General features: G+C 45.1%; 5 protein-coding genes across 10 annotated transcripts; all 5 read right to left on the reverse strand.

Annotated features, from left to right (window-relative positions):
- Positions 1-347: 347 nt before the first annotated feature.
- Positions 348-2,781, reverse strand: LOC143525610 (uncharacterized). Of its 2 annotated transcripts, none has more exons than XM_077019779.1 (3): positions 2,661-2,781; positions 2,516-2,571; positions 348-2,363 (listed from the first exon to the last, which is right to left on the reverse strand). In XM_077019779.1, the coding sequence occupies exon 3, from the start codon at positions 1,572-1,574 to the stop codon at positions 600-602; it is 975 nt and encodes a 324-aa protein (XP_076875894.1). In that variant the 5' UTR covers positions 1,575-2,363; positions 2,516-2,571; positions 2,661-2,781; the 3' UTR covers positions 348-599. The 2 variants fall into 2 exon arrangements, with proteins under 2 accessions (XP_076875894.1, XP_076875893.1); XM_077019778.1 differs by having other exon boundaries at positions 348-2,366.
- A 1,985-nt stretch (positions 2,782-4,766) lies between these two features.
- On the reverse strand, positions 4,767-7,225 carry LOC143525611 (uncharacterized). 2 transcript variants are annotated; one of them, XM_077019781.1, is made up of 3 exons: positions 7,076-7,225; positions 6,931-6,986; positions 4,767-6,782 (listed from the first exon to the last, which is right to left on the reverse strand). In XM_077019781.1, exon 3 carries the CDS (start codon positions 5,991-5,993, stop codon positions 5,019-5,021), a length of 975 nt encoding a protein of 324 aa, XP_076875896.1. In that variant the 5' UTR covers positions 5,994-6,782; positions 6,931-6,986; positions 7,076-7,225; the 3' UTR covers positions 4,767-5,018. The 2 variants fall into 2 exon arrangements, with proteins under 2 accessions (XP_076875896.1, XP_076875895.1); XM_077019780.1 differs by having other exon boundaries at positions 4,767-6,785.
- A 1,957-nt stretch (positions 7,226-9,182) lies between these two features.
- Positions 9,183-11,638, reverse strand: LOC143525613 (uncharacterized). Of its 2 annotated transcripts, none has more exons than XM_077019782.1 (3): positions 11,489-11,638; positions 11,344-11,399; positions 9,183-11,198 (listed from the first exon to the last, which is right to left on the reverse strand). In XM_077019782.1, exons 1-3 carry the CDS (start codon positions 11,506-11,508, stop codon positions 9,544-9,546), a joined length of 1,731 nt encoding a protein of 576 aa, XP_076875897.1. In that variant the 5' UTR covers positions 11,509-11,638; the 3' UTR covers positions 9,183-9,543. The 2 variants fall into 2 exon arrangements, with proteins under 2 accessions (XP_076875897.1, XP_076875898.1); XM_077019783.1 differs by having other exon boundaries at positions 9,183-11,195; positions 11,489-11,637.
- A 1,959-nt stretch (positions 11,639-13,597) lies between these two features.
- On the reverse strand, positions 13,598-16,053 carry LOC143525614 (uncharacterized). Of its 2 annotated transcripts, none has more exons than XM_077019785.1 (3): positions 15,904-16,053; positions 15,759-15,814; positions 13,598-15,613 (listed from the first exon to the last, which is right to left on the reverse strand). In XM_077019785.1, exons 1-3 carry the CDS (start codon positions 15,921-15,923, stop codon positions 13,959-13,961), a joined length of 1,731 nt encoding a protein of 576 aa, XP_076875900.1. In that variant the 5' UTR covers positions 15,924-16,053; the 3' UTR covers positions 13,598-13,958. The 2 variants fall into 2 exon arrangements, with proteins under 2 accessions (XP_076875900.1, XP_076875901.1); XM_077019786.1 differs by having other exon boundaries at positions 13,598-15,610; positions 15,904-16,052.
- Positions 16,054-18,012: 1,959 nt separating this feature from the next.
- Positions 18,013-20,326, reverse strand: LOC143525616 (uncharacterized). 2 transcript variants are annotated; one of them, XM_077019788.1, is made up of 3 exons: positions 20,178-20,326; positions 20,033-20,088; positions 18,013-19,881 (listed from the first exon to the last, which is right to left on the reverse strand). In XM_077019788.1, the coding sequence occupies exons 1-3, from the start codon at positions 20,195-20,197 to the stop codon at positions 18,374-18,376; spliced, it is 1,584 nt and encodes a 527-aa protein (XP_076875903.1). In that variant the 5' UTR covers positions 20,198-20,326; the 3' UTR covers positions 18,013-18,373. The 2 variants fall into 2 exon arrangements, with proteins under 2 accessions (XP_076875903.1, XP_076875902.1); XM_077019787.1 differs by having other exon boundaries at positions 18,013-19,884.
- Between the last annotated feature and the right edge of the window lie 1,630 nt (positions 20,327-21,956).

Genomic DNA, 21,956 nt, shown 5'->3' on the forward strand with positions numbered 1-21,956 from the left:
CCTAAGCAGACAGACAGGTTCATTTTGTACACATGAGCTGGGCCGGTTTAGAACGAGCATTTGTTCACACCAATATCCTTGCAGTTGTAAGGGCATCTAAACTGACCATTTTGAAAACACTAGCAGGTAAAAGGTTCACATATTGCACCCACAAAGACCCTTCAGTTCACCCCAAATGCCCACCCCATTAAAGAAGCCTGGTTCTGACCAGAGTGGCTGTGCGACATGGTATGTTACTGCCCATGCATTCACCACATTGCAAAACCAGGTGGTTGCCGAACCTTCACTTGGATGTTGTGCCTTTTCGACCAGTTTGAATGCAAATAGAACTGAATCAGAGACAGCAATACTGTAATTTGTTTTATTTAAATCACAAAAATCAGAACGAGAAGGATCACTCCATCCAGCATCTCAAGACTGCATCAAACCCTCAAGTTACATAATCCTGGTCCCACCCAATGGAGTAGCTGCTGAAAAGTCCTTTGAGGAATTCATAACAGATGGATGAGGTTTGACTTGCAGGGCCTCATTGGTTGAGCATTACAGTACGAGATTCAGGAGGAGCATCTTCTTGAGCATCTGGCATCAGTCTGATGTGCTCAAAGACTAGCATTGATCGGTACCTTAGGAATACAAGCGGTCATAATGGCTGTAGCCTTTACATGCCCCCTCCTTGCCAGAGGGATGGCTGGAGGGCACATAAGAACCTCAAACCTGGGATTGGGCAGTCTGTCCTGGAGGGCGGTATGGGCCAGAGGACTGGCCTTTGAGCATATCCTGGGCATGTGGGCGTCCAGGAAACCAGTGCCTTTTTGGTACATCATCCCCATCAACGTCGTAGCCAGTGGAGGGGACACCAGAACCCCACCTCTGGGATTGTTCCCAAGGGCGGTAGGGGCCGGAGTGCTGGCCTTTGTGCATATCCTGGGAATGTGGGCGTCCAGGAAACCAGTGCCTTTTTCGTGCATCATCCCCATCAACGTCGTAGCCAGTGGAGGGGACACCAGAACCCCACCTCTGGGATTGTTCCCAAGGGCGGTAGGGGCCGGAGTGCTGGCCTTTGTGCATATCCTGGGAATGTGGGCGTCCAGGAAACCCGTGCCTTTTTCGTGCGTCATCCCCATCAACGTCGTAGCCAGTGGAGGGGACACCAGAACCCCACCTCTGGGATTGTTCCCAAGGGCGGTAGGGGCCGGAGTGCTGGCCTTTGTGCATATCCTGGAAATGTGGGCGTCCAGGAAACCCGTGCCTTTTTCGTGAATCATCCCCATCAACGTCATAGCCAATGGAGGGGACACCAGAACCCCACCTCTGGGATTGTTCCCAAGGGCGGTAGGGGCCGGAGTGCTGGCCTTTGTGCATATCCTGGGAATGTGGGCGTCCAGGAAACCAGTGCCTTTTTCGTGCATCATCCCCATCAACGTCATAGCCAGTGGAGGGGACACCAGAACCCCACATGTGGGATTGAGGAGACCATTGCCAGGGGCGGTAAGGGCCGGAGTGCTGGCCTTTGTGCATATCCTGGGAATGTGGGCGTCCAGGAAACCCGTGCCTTTTTTGTGCATCATCCCCATCAACGTCGTAGCCAGTGGAGGGGACACCAGAACCCCACATCTCAGATTGGGGGTTAGACGGCTGCCATTTGCTTGCTACCAAAGTAGGGGGCCACCTGTCGCTTTGTTGAGGATCCCTGGCTGGACCCACACCGAGGCTTTCACTAGCCAGAGAAGAGAGGCTCAATTTCGTCTGAGGTACAAAACCTGGGTCCGTCTTACTTAACGGCCTGCTGTGTAAAGGAAGGCCACGTTGTGGGCCCCGAGGATGATGATGGGATGGACCACGATAAGGGGGGCGTGTTGTCTGGCCTGAGGATGGAACCTTGTGGCTAGGACCAGACTGGACGGTTTCCTTTTGCACCCATGAACCAGTGTACGGCCTCTGGAAGCCTTGAGCTCTGGATACAGAGTCCAAGCCGACAGAAGAACCCTGGTGCAACTGCCCTTGTTTAAAAAGGCTACTGGACAACTCAGTGGTTTCTAGTGCAACACTAGGTTCAGAGCTCCATGCATCAACGGAAGAGGAAGCCAGCAGCTGGGTTTCAGATACAGCTCCAGGAAACTTCTGGTCACGATGGACAACAGACCGGTAAGGGCCTGCAGATTCACGTTCAATTAGAAACTCTGAGGAACCTTGTTGACTGCCAGAAGCCCAGTTTGACTGAACATCAACCTCACTGAATTTCACATCTTGGTCAGAGACCACAGAGCTAGTCTCCATGGCTATGACACTCGAACTAAAATCTTCCACCTCAGGCCGCCGATGAAGGTAGGGGGCTTTTACAGGCTGAGCCACAGAATCCCATGCTACTACACCATACCGATGAGGAGCAGTTTTTTTATTTTATTCCACATTTGGGAAGAGGGCCAGGGGTTGAATGGAAACAAGGAAAAAGTTACTTTTTTAAAAACTTTGAGCAAGCACAAAGCATCAATGTGCATAGTCTAATCTAACTTACCGTCTTGACCCGCTGCATCCTTCATCAGCAATACTGCACTGAGAAGTAACCAAAACCTAAAAGGCAAAAGAGCATTTACACACAATTAATCCACTGTCCAATTTAAACAAGTAAACACAACAAGTGACCCCTGCCACATGGATACCTTCTGTGCCTCCACATCATGGCTATAGATGGGATACTCCAGAACACAACTTCATACAGCCCTTCCTTTGCTCCTTAAGAACCACAGACCAACATATTTCTGCTGCGTACCTGCATTCCCTTTAAGTCTCTAATAATTTACCTGATAAGAATCACCTGTTCAAATTATTCTCTGCCATTTTCTGACCAATTATAGGAACCAATGAGTAAATAGTCAGAATGATTGGAACCAATGAATAAGTGACAGGACACTCAAAAGTAGTTGCTGATGTTAAAACATTATCAGTAATAAAGTTTAGTACCACAGGTTGCATTTATTGTAGATTTATTATTTACATGCAATTCCATTTGGGGGTTTTTGGTTTGTTCATTTGTATGATTATCACATGGGTGGAGTTGAGTGCAAATTTTACTTCCCTTTGTGTTTTTCATTTGTTTGTGGAACTTTTAATTCAATTAAGTGTCCTTTCCTACCTTTATCATCCAAATGTTAGTAGTGATATTATGTTATACATTTCTATATATTTTTTTCTTTTTGCACATCTTGATTAAATAGTTGGAAATAATTGTGGAACATATAATCATTTTTTGATATTTATCTGGGTTGACAGCAGCAGTAATGGAATGTGGCATCATGATATCATAGCCAGAGATCCATGTAGGTACCATGCCAAGCCATGTTGGATCATTTACTTGGTGATATGTTAAGCCCTGCCATTCTAGACGCTTTGCCTGTTCATTGTTTTTATGAACGTGTTCATGGAACCCAAATGTGATGTCATAATGTGAACAGCTATGTAGTGTAGTTATTGTCAGGTATGAAACACACTTGTATTACTTTCACTTGGTCTATATTTTCTTTGTTGTTTTTGACTGTAGGGTAATTGACATTTACAAAGTATCTTGTTTTGACTGTATAAAACATTTAGGAGAAAGTGTAATAGTTTAACAATATTGGTTGTGGTATCGGGGCAACTTCATTTTTTAGACATTGCATCAAGTTGAATTAATCTAATCATTTATCAATTGCTGGAATGATTGATTCTATTATTAAGAACATCAATTAATTGATATGTTAAGTAGGATAGATAAATGTAGTGGGGTGGTATTTTGGTTAGCACTGTGTGTGTGTGTGTAAGATGGTCTGTCCACAGTTGACTCCTGCCTTGTGTCTTGTCTGTATAGGCTTAATGACCCTGAATTGGGTAAACTTGTTTAGATGAATAAATATGATTAATTCAGTTCAATTAGCCCGGATAGTGCACACCCACTCACTGTACACTGCTTCCAGTGAAACTCCCCCAGATACAACAATCAAGTTGGTGCGGTAATGTCTCATCATTTAAGGGTGATGGAAAATGTCCAGCTGTTTGCAGACTGGTATGGGAATTGATTCAGTCACTGAAGTGATTTTAGTTGGGTGTTGTACTTTAATGTCTAGATTACACAGAACAGATTCCCCCATCAAATAATTTTAAGCTTGATTAATAACTGACCTGGAATTTAAATGCGATTTGAAAGTGTGGCATTACTTCACATTGGGCATCATGTTCAAATTTTGGCCTTTTTCTAATCAAGTTGTGCACACATGTGCATTTTCAAAATTCACAAAAACCTGGTGGATGGAAAACCCAGTTATGATATCTGGTAACCATAAGTGGTTGGCCACTTCATCAGATCCAATTCCTAGGTACTGGGTGGGAGAAGATGGTGTAGATCCTGGAAATCCAGGACCAATTTAAATACATGATCTATACTTTCCTAAGCAGACAGACAGGTTCATTTTGTACACATGAGCTGGGCCGGTTTAGAACGAGCATTTGTTCACACCAATATCCTTGCAGTTGTAAGGGCATCTAAACTGACCATTTTGAAAACACTAGCAGGTAAAAGGTTCACATATTGCACCCACAAAGACCCTTCAGTTCACCCCAAATGCCCACCCCATTAAAGAAGCCTGGTTCTGACCAGAGTGGCTGTGCGACATGGTATGTTACTGCCCATGCATTCACCACATTGCAAAACCAGGTGGTTGCCGAACCTTCACTTGGATGTTGTGCCTTTTCGACCAGTTTGAATGCAAATAGAACTGAATCAGAGACAGCAATACTGTAATTTGTTTTATTTAAATCACAAAAATCAGAACGAGAAGGATCACTCCATCCAGCATCTCAAGACTGCATCAAACCCTCAAGTTACATAATCCTGGTCCCACCCAATGGAGTAGCTGCTGAAAAGTCCTTTGAGGAATTCATAACAGATGGATGAGGTTTGACTTGCAGGGCCTCATTGGTTGAGCATTACAGTACGAGATTCAGGAGGAGCATCTTCTTGAGCATCTGGCATCAGTCTGATGTGCTCAAAGACTAGCATTGATCGGTACCTTAGGAATACAAGCGGTCATAATGGCTGTAGCCTTTACATGCCCCCTCCTTGCCAGAGGGATGGCTGGAGGGCACATAAGAACCTCAAACCTGGGATTGGGCAGTCTGTCCTGGAGGGCGGTATGGGCCAGAGGACTGGCCTTTGAGCATATCCTGGGCATGTGGGCGTCCAGGAAACCAGTGCCTTTTTGGTACATCATCCCCATCAACGTCGTAGCCAGTGGAGGGGACACCAGAACCCCACCTCTGGGATTGTTCCCAAGGGCGGTAGGGGCCGGAGTGCTGGCCTTTGTGCATATCCTGGGAATGTGGGCGTCCAGGAAACCAGTGCCTTTTTCGTGCATCATCCCCATCAACGTCGTAGCCAGTGGAGGGGACACCAGAACCCCACCTCTGGGATTGTTCCCAAGGGCGGTAGGGGCCGGAGTGCTGGCCTTTGTGCATATCCTGGGAATGTGGGCGTCCAGGAAACCCGTGCCTTTTTCGTGCGTCATCCCCATCAACGTCGTAGCCAGTGGAGGGGACACCAGAACCCCACCTCTGGGATTGTTCCCAAGGGCGGTAGGGGCCGGAGTGCTGGCCTTTGTGCATATCCTGGGAATGTGGGCGTCCAGGAAACCCGTGCCTTTTTCGTGAATCATCCCCATCAACGTCGTAGCCAATGGAGGGGACACCAGAACCCCACCTCTGGGATTGTTCCCAAGGGCGGTAGGGGCCGGAGTGCTGGCCTTTGTGCATATCCTGGGAATGTGGGCGTCCAGGAAACCAGTGCCTTTTTCGTGCATCATCCCCATCAACGTCATAGCCAGTGGAGGGGACACCAGAACCCCACATGTGGGATTGAGGAGACCATTGCCAGGGGCGGTAAGGGCCGGAGTGCTGGCCTTTGTGCATATCCTGGGAATGTGGGCGTCCAGGAAACCCGTGCCTTTTTTGTGCATCATCCCCATCAACGTCGTAGCCAGTGGAGGGGACACCAGAACCCCACATCTCAGATTGGGGGTTAGACGGCTGCCATTTGCTTGCTACCAAAGTAGGGGGCCACCTGTCGCTTTGTTGAGGATCCCTGGCTGGACCCACACCGAGGCTTTCACTAGCCAGAGAAGAGAGGCTCAATTTCGTCTGAGGTACAAAACCTGGGTCCGTCTTACTTAACGGCCTGCTGTGTAAAGGAAGGCCACGTTGTGGGCCCCGAGGATGATGATGGGATGGACCACGATAAGGGGGGTGTGTTGTCTCGCCTGAGGATGGAACCTTGTGGCTAGGACCAGACTGGACGGTTTCCTTTTGCACCCATGAACCAGTGTACGGCCTCTGGAAGCCTTGAGCTCTGGATACAGAGTCCAAGCCGACAGAAGAACCCTGGTGCAACTGCCCTTGTTTAAAAAGGCTACTGGACAACTCAGTGGTTTCTAGTGCAACACTAGGTTCAGAGCTCCATGCATCAACGGAAGAGGAAGCCAGCAGCTGGGTTTCAGATACAGCTCCAGGAAACTTCTGGTCACGATGGACAACAGACCGGTAAGGGCCTGCAGATTCACGTTCAATTAGAACCTCTGAGGAACCTTGTTGACTGCCAGAAGCCCAGTTTGACTGAACATCAACCTCACTGAATTTCACATCTTGGTCAGAGACCACAGAGCTAGTCTCCATGGCTACGACACTCGAACTAAAATCTTCCACCTCAGGCCGCCGATGAAGGTAGGGGGCTTTTACAGGCTGAGCCACAGAATCCCATGCTACTACACCATACCGATGAGGAGCAGTTTATTTTATTCCACATTTGGGAAGAGGGCCAGGGGTTGAATGGAAACAAGGAAAAAGTTACTTTTTTAAAAACTTTGAGCAAGCACAAAGCATCAATGTGCATAGTCTAATCTAACTTACCGTCTTGACCCGCTGCATCCTTCATCAGCAATACTGCACTGAGAAGTAACCAAAACCTAAAAGGCAAAAGAGCATTTACACACAATTAATCCACTGTCCAATTTAAACAAGTAAACACAACAAGTGACCCCTGCCACATGGATACCTTCTGTGCCTCCACATCATGGCTATAGATGGGATACTCCAGAACACAACTTCATACAGCCCTTCCTTTGCTCCTTAAGAACCACAGACCAACATATTTCTGCTGCGTACCTGCATTCCCTTTAAGTCTCTAATAATTTACCTGATAAGAATCACCTGTTCAAATTATTCTCTGCCATTTTCTGACCAATTATAGGAACCAATGAGTAAATAGTCAGAATGATTGGAACCAATGAATAAGTGACAGGACACTCAAAAGTAGTTGCTGATGTTAAAACATTATCAGTAATAAAGTTTAGTACCACAGGTTGCATTTATTGTAGATTTATTATTTACATGCAATTCCATTTGGGGGTTTTTGGTTTGTTCATTTGTATGATTATCACATGGGTGGAGTTGAGTGCAAATTTTACTTCCCTTTGTGTTTTTCATTTGTTTGTGGAACTTTTAATTCAATTAAGTGTCCTTTCCTACCTTTATCATCCAAATGTTAGTAGTGATATTATGTTATACATTTCTATATATTTTTTTCTTTTTGCACATCTTGATTAAATAGTTGGAAATAATTGTGGAACATATAATCATTTTTTGATATTTATCTGGGTTGACAGCAGCAGTAATGGAATGTGGCATCATGATATCATAGCCAGAGATCCATGTAGGTACCATGCCAAGCCATGTTGGATCATTTACTTGGTGATATGTTAAGCCCTGCCATTCTAGACGCTTTGCCTGTTCATTGTTTTTATGAACGTGTTCATGGAACCCAAATGTGATGTCATAATGTGAACAGCTATGTAGTGTAGTTATTGTCAGGTATGAAACACACTTGTATTACTTTCACTTGGTCTATATTTTCTTTGTTGTTTTTGACTGTAGGGTAATTGACATTTACAAAGTATCTTGTTTTGACTGTATAAAACATTTAGGAGAAAGTGTAATAGTTTAACAATATTGGTTGTGGTATCGGGGCAACTTCATTTTTTTAGACATTGCATCAAGTTGAATTAATCTAATCATTTATCAATTGCTGGAATGATTGATTCTATTATTAAGAACATCAATTAATTGATATGTTAAGTAGGATAGATAAATGTAGTGGGGTGGTATTTTGGTTAGCACTGTGTGTGTGTGTGTAAGATGGTCTGTCCACAGTTGACTCCTGCCTTGTGTCTTGTCTGTATAGGCTTAATGACCCTGAATTGGGTAAACTTGTTTAGATGAATAAATATGATTAATTCAGTTCAATTAGCCCGGATAGTGCACACCCACTCACTGTACACTGCTTCCAGTGAAACTCCCCCAGATACAACAATCAAGTTGGTGCGGTAATGTCTCATCATTTAAGGGTGATGGAAAATGTCCAGCTGTTTGCAGACTGGTATGGGAATTGATTCAGTCACTGAAGTGATTTTAGTTGGGTGTTGTACTTTAATGTCTAGATTACACAGAACAGATTCCCCCATCAAATAATTTTAAGCTTGATTAATAACTGACCTGGAATTTAAATGCGATTTGAAAGTGTGGCATTACTTCACATTGGGCATCATGTTCAAATTTTGGCCTTTTTCTAATCAAGTTGTGCACACATGTGCATTTTCAAAATTCACAAAAACCTGGTGGATGGAAAACCCAGTTATGATATCTGGTAACCATAAGTGGTTGGCCACTTCATCAGATCCAATTCCTAGGTACTGGGTGGGAGAAGATGGTGTAGATCCTGGAAATCCAGGACCAATTTAAATACATGATCTATACTTTCCTAAGCAGACAGACAGGTTCATTTTGTACACATGAGCTGGGCCGGTTTAGAACGAGCATTTGTTCACACCAATATCCTTGCAGTTGTAAGGGCATCTAAACTGACCATTTTGAAAACACTAGCAGGTAAAAGGTTCACATATTGCACCCACAAAGACCCTTCAGTTCACCCCAAATGCCCACCCCATTAAAGAAGCCTGGTTCTGACCAGAGTGGCTGTGCGACATGGTATGTTACTGCCCATGCATTCACCACATTGCAAAACCAGGTGGTTGCCGAACCTTCACTTGGATGTTGTGCCTTTTCGACCAGTTTGAATGCAAATAGAACTGAATCAGAGACAGCAATACTGTAATTTGTTTTATTTAAATCACAAAAATCAGAACGAGAAGGATCACTCCATCCAGCATCTCAAGACTGCATCAAACCCTCAAGTTACATAATCCTGGTCCCACCCAATGGAGTAGCTGCTGAAAAGTCCTTTGAGGAATTCATAACAGATGGATGAGGTTTGACTTGCAGGGCCTCATTGGTTGAGCATTACAGTACGAGATTCAGGAGGAGCATCTTCTTGAGCATCTGGCATCAGTCTGATGTGCTCAAAGACTAGCATTGATCGGTACCTTAGGAATACAAGCGGTCATAATGGCTGTAGCCTTTACGTGCCCCCTCCTTGCCAGAGGGATGGCTGGAGGGCACATGAGAACCTCAAACCTGGGATTGGGCAGTCTGTCCTGGAGGGCGGTATGGGCCAGAGGACTGGCCTTTGAGCATATCCTGGGCATGTGGGCGTCCAGGAAACCAGTGCCTTTTTGGTACATCATCCCCATCAACGTCGTAGCCAGTGGAGGGGACACCAGAACCCCACCTCTGGGATTGTTCCCAAGGGCGGTAGGGGCCGGAGTGCTGGCCTTTGTGCATATCCTGGGAATGTGGGCGTCCAGGAAACCAGTGCCTTTTTCGTGCATCATCCCCATCAACGTCGTAGCCAGTGGAGGGGACACCAGAACCCCACCTCTGGGATTGTTCCCAAGGGCGGTAGGGGCCGGAGTGCTGGCCTTTGTGCATATCCTGGGAATGTGGGCGTCCAGGAAACCCGTGCCTTTTTCGTGCGTCATCCCCATCAACGTCGTAGCCAGTGGAGGGGACACCAGAACCCCACCTCTGGGATTGTTCCCAAGGGCGGTAGGGGCCGGAGTGCTGGCCTTTGTGCATATCCTGGGAATGTGGGCGTCCAGGAAACCCGTGCCTTTTTCGTGAATCATCCCCATCAACGTCGTAGCCAGTGGAGGGGACACCAGAACCCCACCTCTGGGATTGTTCCCAAGGGCGGTAGGGGCCGGAGTGCTGGCCTTTGTGCATATCCTGGGAATGTGGGCGTCCAGGAAACCAGTGCCTTTTTCGTGCATCATCCCCATCAACGTCATAGCCAGTGGAGGGGACACCAGAACCCCACATGTGGGATTGAGGAGACCATTGCCAGGGGCGGTAAGGGCCGGAGTGCTGGCCTTTGTGCATATCCTGGGAATGTGGGCGTCCAGGAAACCCGTGCCTTTTTTGTGCATCATCCCCATCAACGTCGTAGCCAGTGGAGGGGACACCAGAACCCCACATCTCAGATTGGGGGTTAGACGGCTGCCATTTGCTTGCTACCCAAGTAGGGGGCCACCTGTCGCTTTGTTGAGGATCCCTGGCTGGACCCACACCGAGGCTTTCACTAGCCAGAGAAGAGAGGCTCAATTTCGTCTGAGGTACAAAACCTGGGTCCGTCTTACTTAACGGCCTGCTGTGTAAAGGAAGGCCACGTTGTGGGCCCCGAGGATGATGGGATGGACCACGATAAGGGGGGCGTGTTGTCTGGCCTGAGGATGGAACCTTGTGGCTAGGACCAGACTGGACGGTTTCCTTTTGCACCCATGAACCAGTGTACGGCCTCTGGAAGCCTTGAGCTCTGGATACAGAGTCCAAGCCGACAGAAGAACCCTGGTGCAACTGCCCTTGTTTAAAAAGGCTACTGGACAACTCAGTGGTTTCTAGTGCAACACTAGGTTCAGAGCTCCATGCATCAACGGAAGAGGAAGCCAGCAGCTGGGTTTCAGATACAGCTCCAGGAAACTTCTGGTCACGATGGACAACAGACCGGTAAGGGCCTGCAGATTCACGTTCAATTAGAACCTCTGAGGAACCTTGTTGACTGCCAGAAGCCCAGTTTGACTGAACATCAACCTCACTGAATTTCACATCTTGGTCAGAGACCACAGAGCTAGTCTCCATGGCTACGACACTCGAACTAAAATCTTCCACCTCAGGCCGCCGATGAAGGTAGGGGGCTTTTACAGGCTGAGCCACAGAATCCCATGCTACTACACCATACCGATGAGGAGCAGTTTATTTTATTCCACATTTGGGAAGAGGGCCAGGGGTTGAATGGAAACAAGGAAAAAGTTACTTTTTTAAAAACTTTGAGCAAGCACAAAGCATCAATGTGCATAGTCTAATCTAACTTACCGTCTTGACCCGCTGCATCCTTCATCAGCAATACTGCACTGAGAAGTAACCAAAACCTAAAAGGCAAAAGAGCATTTACACACAATTAATCCACTGTCCAATTTAAACAAGTAAACACAACAAGTGACCCCTGCCACATGGATACCTTCTGTGCCTCCACATCATGGCTATAGATGGGATACTCCAGAACACAACTTCATACAGCCCTTCCTTTGCTCCTTAAGAACCACAGACCAACATATTTCTGCTGCGTACCTGCATTCCCTTTAAGTCTCTAATAATTTACCTGATAAGAATCACCTGTTCAAATTATTCTCTGCCATTTTCTGACCAATTATAGGAACCAATGAGTAAATAGTCAGAATGATTGGAACCAATGAATAAGTGACAGGACACTCAAAAGTAGTTGCTGATGTTAAAACATTATCAGTAATAAAGTTTAGTACCACAGGTTGCATTTATTGTAGATTTATTATTTACATGCAATTCCATTTGGGGGTTTTTGGTTTGTTCATTTGTATGATTATCACATGGGTGGAGTTGAGTGCAAATTTTACTTCCCTTTGTGTTTTTCATTTGTTTGTGGAACTTTTAATTCAATTAAGTGTCCTTTCCTACCTTTATCATCCAAATGTTAGTAGTGATATTATGTTATACATTTCTATATATTTTTTTCTTTTTGCACATCTTGATTAAATAGTTGGAAATAATTGTGGAACATATAATCATTTTTTGATATTTATCTGGGTTGACAGCAGCAGTAATGGAATGTGGCATCATGATATCATAGCCAGAGATCCATGTAGGTACCATGCCAAGCCATGTTGGATCATTTACTTGGTGATATGTTAAGCCCTGCCATTCTAGACGCTTTGCCTGTTCATTGTTTTTATGAACGTGTTCATGGAACCCAAATGTGATGTCATAATGTGAACAGCTATGTAGTGTAGTTATTGTCAGGTATGAAACACACTTGTATTACTTTCACTTGGTCTATATTTTCTTTGTTGTTTTTGACTGTAGGGTAATTGACATTTACAAAGTATCTTGTTTTGACTGTATAAAACATTTAGGAGAAAGTGTAATAGTTTAACAATATTGGTTGTGGTATCGGGGCAACTTCATTTTTTTAGACATTGCATCACGTTGAATTAATCTAATCATTTATCAATTGCTGGAATGATTGATTCTATTATTAAGAACATCAATTAATTGATATGTTAAGTAGGATAGATAAATGTAGTGGGGTGGTATTTTGGTTAGCACTGTGTGTGTGTGTGTGTAAGATGGTCTGTCCACAGTTGACTCCTGCCTTGTGTCTTGTCTGTATAGGCTTAATGACCCTGAATTGGGTAAACTTGTTTAGATGAATAAATATGATTAATTCAGTTCAATTAGCCCGGATAGTGCACACCCACTCACTGTACACTGCTTCCAGTGAAACTCCCCCAGATACAACAATCAAGTTGGTGCGGTAATGTCTCATCATTTAAGGGTGATGGAAAATGTCCAGCTGTTTGCAGACTGGTATGGGAATTGATTCAGTCACTGAAGTGATTTTAGTTGGGTGTTGTACTTTAATGTCTAGATTACACAGAACAGATTCCCCCATCAAAAAATTTTAAGCTTGATTAATAACTGACCTGGAATTTAAATGCGATTTGAAAGTGTGGCATTACTTCACATTGGGCATCATGTTCAAATTTTGGCCTTTTTCTAATCAAGTTGTGCACACATGTGCATTTTCAAAATTCACAAAAACCTGGTGGATGGAAAACCCAGTTATGATATCTGGTAACCATAAGTGGTTGGCCACTTCATCAGATCCAATTCCTAGGTACTGGGTGGGAGAAGATGGTGTAGATCCTGGAAATCCAGGACCAATTTAAATACATGATCTATACTTTCCTAAGCAGACAGACAGGTTCATTTTGTACACATGAGCTGGGCCGGTTTAGAACGAGCATTTGTTCACAGCAATATCCTTGCAGTTGTAAGGGCATCTAAACTGACCATTTTGAAAACACTAGCAGGTAAAAGGTTCACATATTGCACCCACAAAGACCCTTCAGTTCACCCCAAATGCCCACCCCATTAAAGAAGCCTGGTTCTGACCAGAGTGGCTGTGCGACATGGTATGTTACTGCCCATGCATTCACCACATTGCAAAACCAGGTGGTTGCCGAACCTTCACTTGGATGTTGTGCCTTTTCGACCAGTTTGAATGCAAATAGAACTGAATCAGAGACAGCAATACTGTAATTTGTTTTATTTAAATCACAAAAATCAGAACGAGAAGGATCACTCCATCCAGCATCTCAAGACTGCATCAAACCCTCAAGTTACATAATCCTGGTCCCACCCAATGGAGTAGCTGCTGAAAAGTCCTTTGAGGAATTCATAACAGATGGATGAGGTTTGACTTGCAGGGCCTCATTGGTTGAGCATTACAGTACGAGATTCAGGAGGAGCATCTTCTTGAGCATCTGGCATCAGTCTGATGTGCTCAAAGACTAGCATTGATCGGTACCTTAGGAATACAAGCGGTCATAATGGCTGTAGCCTTTACGTGCCCCCTCCTTGCCAGAGGGATGGCTGGAGGGCACATGAGAACCTCAAACCTGGGATTGGGCAGTCTGTCCTGGAGGGCGGTATGGGCCAGAGGACTGGCCTTTGAGCATATCCTGGGCATGTGGGCGTCCAGGAAACCAGTGCCTTTTTGGTACATCATCCCCATCAACGTCGTAGCCAGTGGAGGGGACACCAGAACCCCACCTCTGGGATTGTTCCCAAGGGCGGTAGGGGCCGGAGTGCTGGCCTTTGTGCATATCCTGGGAATGTGGGCGTCCAGGAAACCAGTGCCTTTTTCGTGCATCATCCCCATCAACGTCGTAGCCAGTGGAGGGGACACCAGAACCCCACCTCTGGGATTGTTCCCAAGGGCGGTAGGGGCCGGAGTGCTGGCCTTTGTGCATATCCTGGGAATGTGGGCGTCCAGGAAACCCGTGCCTTTTTCGTGCGTCATCCCCATCAACGTCGTAGCCAGTGGAGGGGACACCAGAACCCCACCTCTGGGATTGTTCCCAAGGGCGGTAGGGGCCGGAGTGCTGGCCTTTGTGCATATCCTGGGAATGTGGGCGTCCAGGAAACCCGTGCCTTTTTCGTGAATCATCCCCATCAACGTCGTAGCCAGTGGAGGGGACACCAGAACCCCACCTCTGGGATTGTTCCCAAGGGCGGTAGGGGCCGGAGTGCTGGCCTTTGTGCATATCCTGGGAATGTGGGCGTCCAGGAAACCAGTGCCTTTTTCGTGCATCATCCCCATCAACGTCATAGCCAGTGGAGGGGACACCAGAACCCCACATGTGGGATTGAGGAGACCATTGCCAGGGGCGGTAAGGGCCGGAGTGCTGGCCTTTGTGCATATCCTGGGAATGTGGGCGTCCAGGAAACCCGTGCCTTTTTTGTGCATCATCCCCATCAACGTCGTAGCCAGTGGAGGGGACACCAGAACCCCACATCTCAGATTGGGGGTTAGACGGCTGCCATTTGCTTGCTACCCAAGTAGGGGGCCACCTGTCGCTTTGTTGAGGATCCCTGGCTGGACCCACACCGAGGCTTTCACTAGCCAGAGAAGAGAGGCTCAATTTCGTCTGAGGTACAAAACCTGGGTCCGTCTTACTTAACGGCCTGCTGTGTAAAGGAAGGCCACGTTGTGGGCCCCGAGGATGATGGGATGGACCACGATAAGGGGGGCGTGTTGTCTGGCCTGAGGATGGAACCTTGTGGCTAGGACCAGACTGGACGGTTTCCTTTTGCACCCATGAACCAGTGTACGGCCTCTGGAAGCCTTGAGCTCTGGATACAGAGTCCAAGCCGACAGAAGAACCCTGGTGCAACTGCCCTTGTTTAAAAAGGCTACTGGACAACTCAGTGGTTTCTAGTGCAACACTAGGTTCAGAGCTCCATGCATCAACGGAAGAGGAAGCCAGCAGCTGGGTTTCAGATACAGCTCCAGGAAACTTCTGGTCACGATGGACAACAGACCGGTAAGGGCCTGCAGATTCACGTTCAATTAGAACCTCTGAGGAACCTTGTTGACTGCCAGAAGCCCAGTTTGACTGAACATCAACCTCACTGAATTTCACATCTTGGTCAGAGACCACAGAGCTAGTCTCCATGGCTACGACACTCGAACTAAAATCTTCCACCTCAGGCCGCCGATGAAGGTAGGGGGCTTTTACAGGCTGAGCCACAGAATCCCATGCTACTACACCATACCGATGAGGAGCAGTTTATTTTATTCCACATTTGGGAAGAGGGCCAGGGGTTGAATGGAAACAAGGAAAAAGTTACTTTTTTAAAAACTTTGAGCAAGCACAAAGCATCAATGTGCATAGTCTAATCTAACTTACCGTCTTGACCCGCTGCATCCTTCATCAGCAATACTGCACTGAGAAGTAACCAAAACCTAAAAGGCAAAAGAGCATTTACACACAATTAATCCACTGTCCAATTTAAACAAGTAAACACAACAAGTGACCCCTGCCACATGGATACCTTCTGTGCCTCCACATCATGGCTATAGATGGGATACTCCAGAACACAACTTCATACAGCCCTTCCTTTGCTCCTTAAGAACCACAGACCAACATATTTCTGCTGCGTACCTGCATTCCCTTTAAGTCTCTAATAATTTACCTGATAAGAATCACCTGTTCAAATTATTCTCTGCCATTTTCTGACCAATTATAGGAACCAATGAGTAAATAGTCAGAATGATTGGAACCAATGAATAAGTGACAGGACACTCAAAAGTAGTTGCTGATGTTAAAACATTATCAGTAATAAAGTTTAGTACCACAGGTTGCATTTATTGTAGATTTATTATTTACATGCAATTCCATTTGGGGGTTTTTGGTTTGTTCATTTGTATGATTATCACATGGGTGGAGTTGAGTGCAAATTTTACTTCCCTTTGTGTTTTTCATTTGTTTGTGGAACTTTTAATTCAATTAAGTGTCCTTTCCTACCTTTATCATCCAAATGTTAGTAGTGATATTATGTTATACATTTCTATATATTTTTTTCTTTTTGCACATCTTGATTAAATAGTTGGAAATAATTGTGGAACATATAATCATTTTTTGATATTTATCTGGGTTGACAGCAGCAGTAATGGAATGTGGCATCATGATATCATAGCCAGAGATCCATGTAGGTACCATGCCAAGCCATGTTGGATCATTTACTTGGTGATATGTTAAGCCCTGCCATTCTAGACGCTTTGCCTGTTCATTGTTTTTATGAACGTGTTCATGGAACCCAAATGTGATGTCATAATGTGAACAGCTATGTAGTGTAGTTATTGTCAGGTATGAAACACACTTGTATTACTTTCACTTGGTCTATATTTTCTTTGTTGTTTTTGACTGTAGGGTAATTGACATTTACAAAGTATCTTGTTTTGACTGTATAAAACATTTAGGAGAAAGTGTAATAGTTTAACAATATTGGTTGTGGTATCGGGGCAACTTCATTTTTTTAGACATTGCATCACGTTGAATTAATCTAATCATTTATCAATTGCTGGAATGATTGATTCTATTATTAAGAACATCAATTAATTGATATGTTAAGTAGGATAGATAAATGTAGTGGGGTGGTATTTTGGTTAGCACTGTGTGTGTGTGTGTGTAAGATGGTCTGTCCACAGTTGACTCCTGCCTTGTGTCTTGTCTGTATAGGCTTAATGACCCTGAATTGGGTAAACTTGTTTAGATGAATAAATATGATTAATTCAGTTCAATTAGCCCGGATAGTGCACACCCACTCACTGTACACTGCTTCCAGTGAAACTCCCCCAGATACAACAATCAAGTTGGTGCGGTAATGTCTCATCATTTAAGGGTGATGGAAAATGTCCAGCTGTTTGCAGACTGGTATGGGAATTGATTCAGTCACTGAAGTGATTTTAGTTGGGTGTTGTACTTTAATGTCTAGATTACACAGAACAGATTCCCCCATCAAATAATTTTAAGCTTGATTAATAACTGACCTGGAATTTAAATGCGATTTGAAAGTGTGGCATTACTTCACATTGGGCATCATGTTCAAATTTTGGCCTTTTTCTAATCAAGTTGTGCACACATGTGCATTTTCAAAATTCACAAAAACCTGGTGGATGGAAAACCCAGTTATGATATCTGGTAACCATAAGTGGTTGGCCACTTCATCAGATCCAATTCCTAGGTACTGGGTGGGAGAAGATGGTGTAGATCCTGGAAATCCAGGACCAATTTAAATACATGATCTATACTTTCCTAAGCAGACAGACAGGTTCATTTTGTACACATGAGCTGGGCCGGTTTAGAACGAGCATTTGTTCACACCAATATCCTTGCAGTTGTAAGGGCATCTAAACTGACCATTTTGAAAACACTAGCAGGTAAAAGGTTCACATATTGCACCCACAAAGACCCTTCAGTTCACCCCAAATGCCCACCCCATTAAAGAAGCCTGGTTCTGACCAGAGTGGCTGTGCGACATGGTATGTTACTGCCCATGCATTCACCACATTGCAAAACCAGGTGGTTGCCGAACCTTCACTTGGATGTTGTGCCTTTTCGACCAGTTTGAATGCAAATAGAACTGAATCAGAGACAGCAATACTGTAATTTGTTTTATTTAAATCACAAAAATCAGAACGAGAAGGATCACTCCATCCAGCATCTCAAGACTGCATCAAACCCTCAAGTTACATAATCCTGGTCCCACCCAATGGAGTAGCTGCTGAAAAGTCCTTTGAGCAATTCATAACAGATGGATGAGGTTTGACTTGCAGGGCCTCATTGGTTGAGCATTACAGTACGAGATTCAGGAGGAGCATCTTCTTGAGCATCTGGCATCAGTCTGATGTGCTCAAAGACTAGCATTGATCGGTACCTTAGGAATACAAGCGGTCATAATGGCTGTAGCCTTTACGTGCCCCCTCCTTGCCAGAGGGATGGCTGGAGGGCACATGAGAACCTCAAACCTGGGATTGGGCAGTCTGTCCTGGAGGGCGGTATGGGCCAGAGGACTGGCCTTTGAGCATATCCTGGGCATGTGGGCGTCCAGGAAACCAGTGCCTTTTTGGTACATCATCCCCATCAACGTCGTAGCCAGTGGAGGGGACACCAGAACCCCACCTCTGGGATTGTTCCCAAGGGCGGTAGGGGCCGGAGTGCTGGCCTTTGTGCATATCCTGGGAATGTGGGCGTCCAGGAAACCAGTGCCTTTTTCGTGCATCATCCCCATCAACGTCGTAGCCAGTGGAGGGGACACCAGAACCCCACCTCTGGGATTGTTCCCAAGGGCGGTAGGGGCCGGAGTGCTGGCCTTTGTGCATATCCTGGGAATGTGGGCGTCCAGGAAACCCGTGCCTTTTTCGTGAATCATCCCCATCAACGTCGTAGCCAATGGAGGGGACACCAGAACCCCACCTCTGGGATTGTTCCCAAGGGCGGTAGGGGCCGGAGTGCTGGCCTTTGTGCATATCCTGGGAATGTGGGCGTCCAGGAAACCAGTGCCTTTTTCGTGCATCATCCCCATCAACGTCATAGCCAGTGGAGGGGACACCAGAACCCCACATGTGGGATTGAGGAGACCATTGCCAGGGGCGGTAAGGGCCGGAGTGCTGGCCTTTGTGCATATCCTGGGAATGTGGGCGTCCAGGAAACCCGTGCCTTTTTTGTGCATCATCCCCATCAACGTCGTAGCCAGTGGAGGGGACACCAGAACCCCACATCTCAGATTGGGGGTTAGACGGCTGCCATTTGCTTGCTACCAAAGTAGGGGGCCACCTGTCGCTTTGTTGAGGATCCCTGGCTGGACCCACACCGAGGCTTTCACTAGCCAGAGAAGAGAGGCTCAATTTCGTCTGAGGTACAAAACCTGGGTCCGTCTTACTTAACGGCCTGCTGTGTAAAGGAAGGCCACGTTGTGGGCCCCGAGGATGATGATGGGATGGACCACGATAAGGGGGGCGTGTTGTCTGGCCTGAGGATGGAACCCTGTGGCTAGGACCAGACTGGACGGTTTCCTTTTGCACCCATGAACCAGTGTACGGCCTCTGGAAGCCTTGAGCTCTGGATACAGAGTCCAAGCCGACAGAAGAACCCTGGTGCAACTGCCCTTGTTTAAAAAGGCTACTGGACAACTCAGTGGTTTCTAGTGCAACACTAGGTTCAGAGCTCCATGCATCAACGGAAGAGGAAGCCAGCAGCTGGGTTTCAGATACAGCTCCAGGAAACTTCTGGTCACGATGGACAACAGACCGGTAAGGGCCTGCAGATTCACGTTCAATTAGAACCTCTGAGGAACCTTGTTGACTGCCAGAAGCCCAGTTTGACTGAACATCAACCTCACTGAATTTCACATCTTGGTCAGAGACCACAGAGCTAGTCTCCATGGCTACGACACTCGAACTAAAATCTTCCACCTCAGGCCGCCGATGAAGGTAGGGGGCTTTTACAGGCTGAGCCACAGAATCCCATGCTACTACACCATACCGATGAGGAGCAGTTTTTTATTTTATTCCACATTTGGGAAGAGGGCCAGGGGTTGAATGGAAACAAGGAAAAAGTTACTTTTTTAAAAACTTTGAGCAAGCACAAAGCATCAATGTGCATAGTCTAATCTAACTTACCGTCTTGACCCGCTGCATCCTTCATCAGCAATACTGCACTGAGAAGTAACCAAAACCTAAAAGGCAAAAGAGCATTTACACACAATTAATCCACTGTCCAATTTAAACAAGTAAACACAACAAGTGACCCCTGCCACATGGATACCTTCTGTGCCTCCACATCATGGCTATAGATGGGATACTCCAGAACACAACTTCATACAGCCCTTCCTTTGCTCCTTAAGAACCACAGACCAACATATTTCTGCTGCGTACCTGCATTCCCTTTAAGTCTCTAATAATTTACCTGATAAGAATCACCTGTTCAAATTATTCTCTGCCATTTTCTGACCAATTATAGGAACCAATGAGTAAATAGTCAGAATGATTGGAACCAATGAATAAGTGACAGGACACTCAAAAGTAGTTGCTGATGTTAAAACATTATCAGTAATAAAGTTTAGTACCACAGGTTGCATTTATTGTAGATTTATTATTTACATGCAATTCCATTTGGGGGTTTTTGGTTTGTTCATTTGTATGATTATCACATGGGTGGAGTTGAGTGCAAATTTTACTTCCCTTTGTGTTTTTCATTTGTTTGTGGAACTTTTAATTCAATTAAGTGTCCTTTCCTACCTTTATCATCCAAATGTTAGTAGTGATATTATGTTATACATTTCTATATATTTTTTTCTTTTTGCACATCTTGATTAAATAGTTGGAAATAATTGTGGAACATATAATCATTTTTTGATATTTATCTGGGTTGACAGCAGCAGTAATGGAATGTGGCATCATGATATCATAGCCAGAGATCCATGTAGGTACCATGCCAAGCCATGTTGGATCATTTACTTGGTGATATGTTAAGCCCTGCCATTCTAGACGCTTTGCCTGTTCATTGTTTTTATGAACGTGTTCATGGAACCCAAATGTGATGTCATAATGTGAACAGCTATGTAGTGTAGTTATTGTCAGGTATGAAACACACTTGTATTACTTTCACTTGGTCTATATTTTCTTTGTTGTTTTTGACTGTAGGGTAATTGACATTTACAAAGTATCTTGTTTTGACTGTATAAAACATTTAGGAGAAAGTGTAATAGTTTAACAATATTGGTTGTGGTATCGGGGCAACTTCATTTTTTTAGACATTGCATCAAGTTGAATTAATCTAATCATTTATCAATTGCTGGAATGATTGATTCTATTATTAAGAACATCAATTAATTGATATGTTAAGTAGGATAGATAAATGTAGTGGGGTGGTATTTTGGTTAGCACTGTGTGTGTGTGTGTAAGATGGTCTGTCCACAGTTGACTCCTGCCTTGTGTCTTGTCTGTATAGGCTTAATGACCCTGAATTGGGTAAACTTGTTTAGATGAATAAATATGATTAATTCAGTTCAATTAGCCCGGATAGTGCACACCCACTCACTGTACACTGCTTCCAGTGAAACTCCCCCAGATACAACAATCAAGTTGGTGCGGTAATGTCTCATCATTTAAGGGTGATGGAAAATGTCCAGCTGTTTGCAGACTGGTATGGGAATTGATTCAGTCACTGAAGTGATTTTAGTTGGGTGTTGTACTTTAATGTCTAGATTACACAGAACAGATTCCCCCATCAAATAATTTTAAGCTTGATTAATAACTGACCTGGAATTTAAATGCGATTTGAAAGTGTGGCATTACTTCACATTGGGCATCATGTTCAAATTTTGGCCTTTTTCTAATCAAGTTGTGCACACATGTGCATTTTCAAAATTCACAAAAACCTGGTGGATGGAAAACCCAGTTATGATATCTGGTAACCATAAGTGGTTGGCCACTTCATCAGATCCAATTCCTAGGTACTGGGTGGGAGAAGATGGTGTAGATCCTGGAAATCCAGGACCAATTTAAATACATGATCTATACTTTCCTAAGCAGACAGACAGGT

Source organism: Brachyhypopomus gauderio, chromosome 10 (genome assembly GCF_052324685.1).
Source record: "Brachyhypopomus gauderio isolate BG-103 chromosome 10, BGAUD_0.2, whole genome shotgun sequence".
NCBI lineage: Eukaryota > Metazoa > Chordata > Actinopteri > Gymnotiformes > Hypopomidae > Brachyhypopomus > Brachyhypopomus gauderio.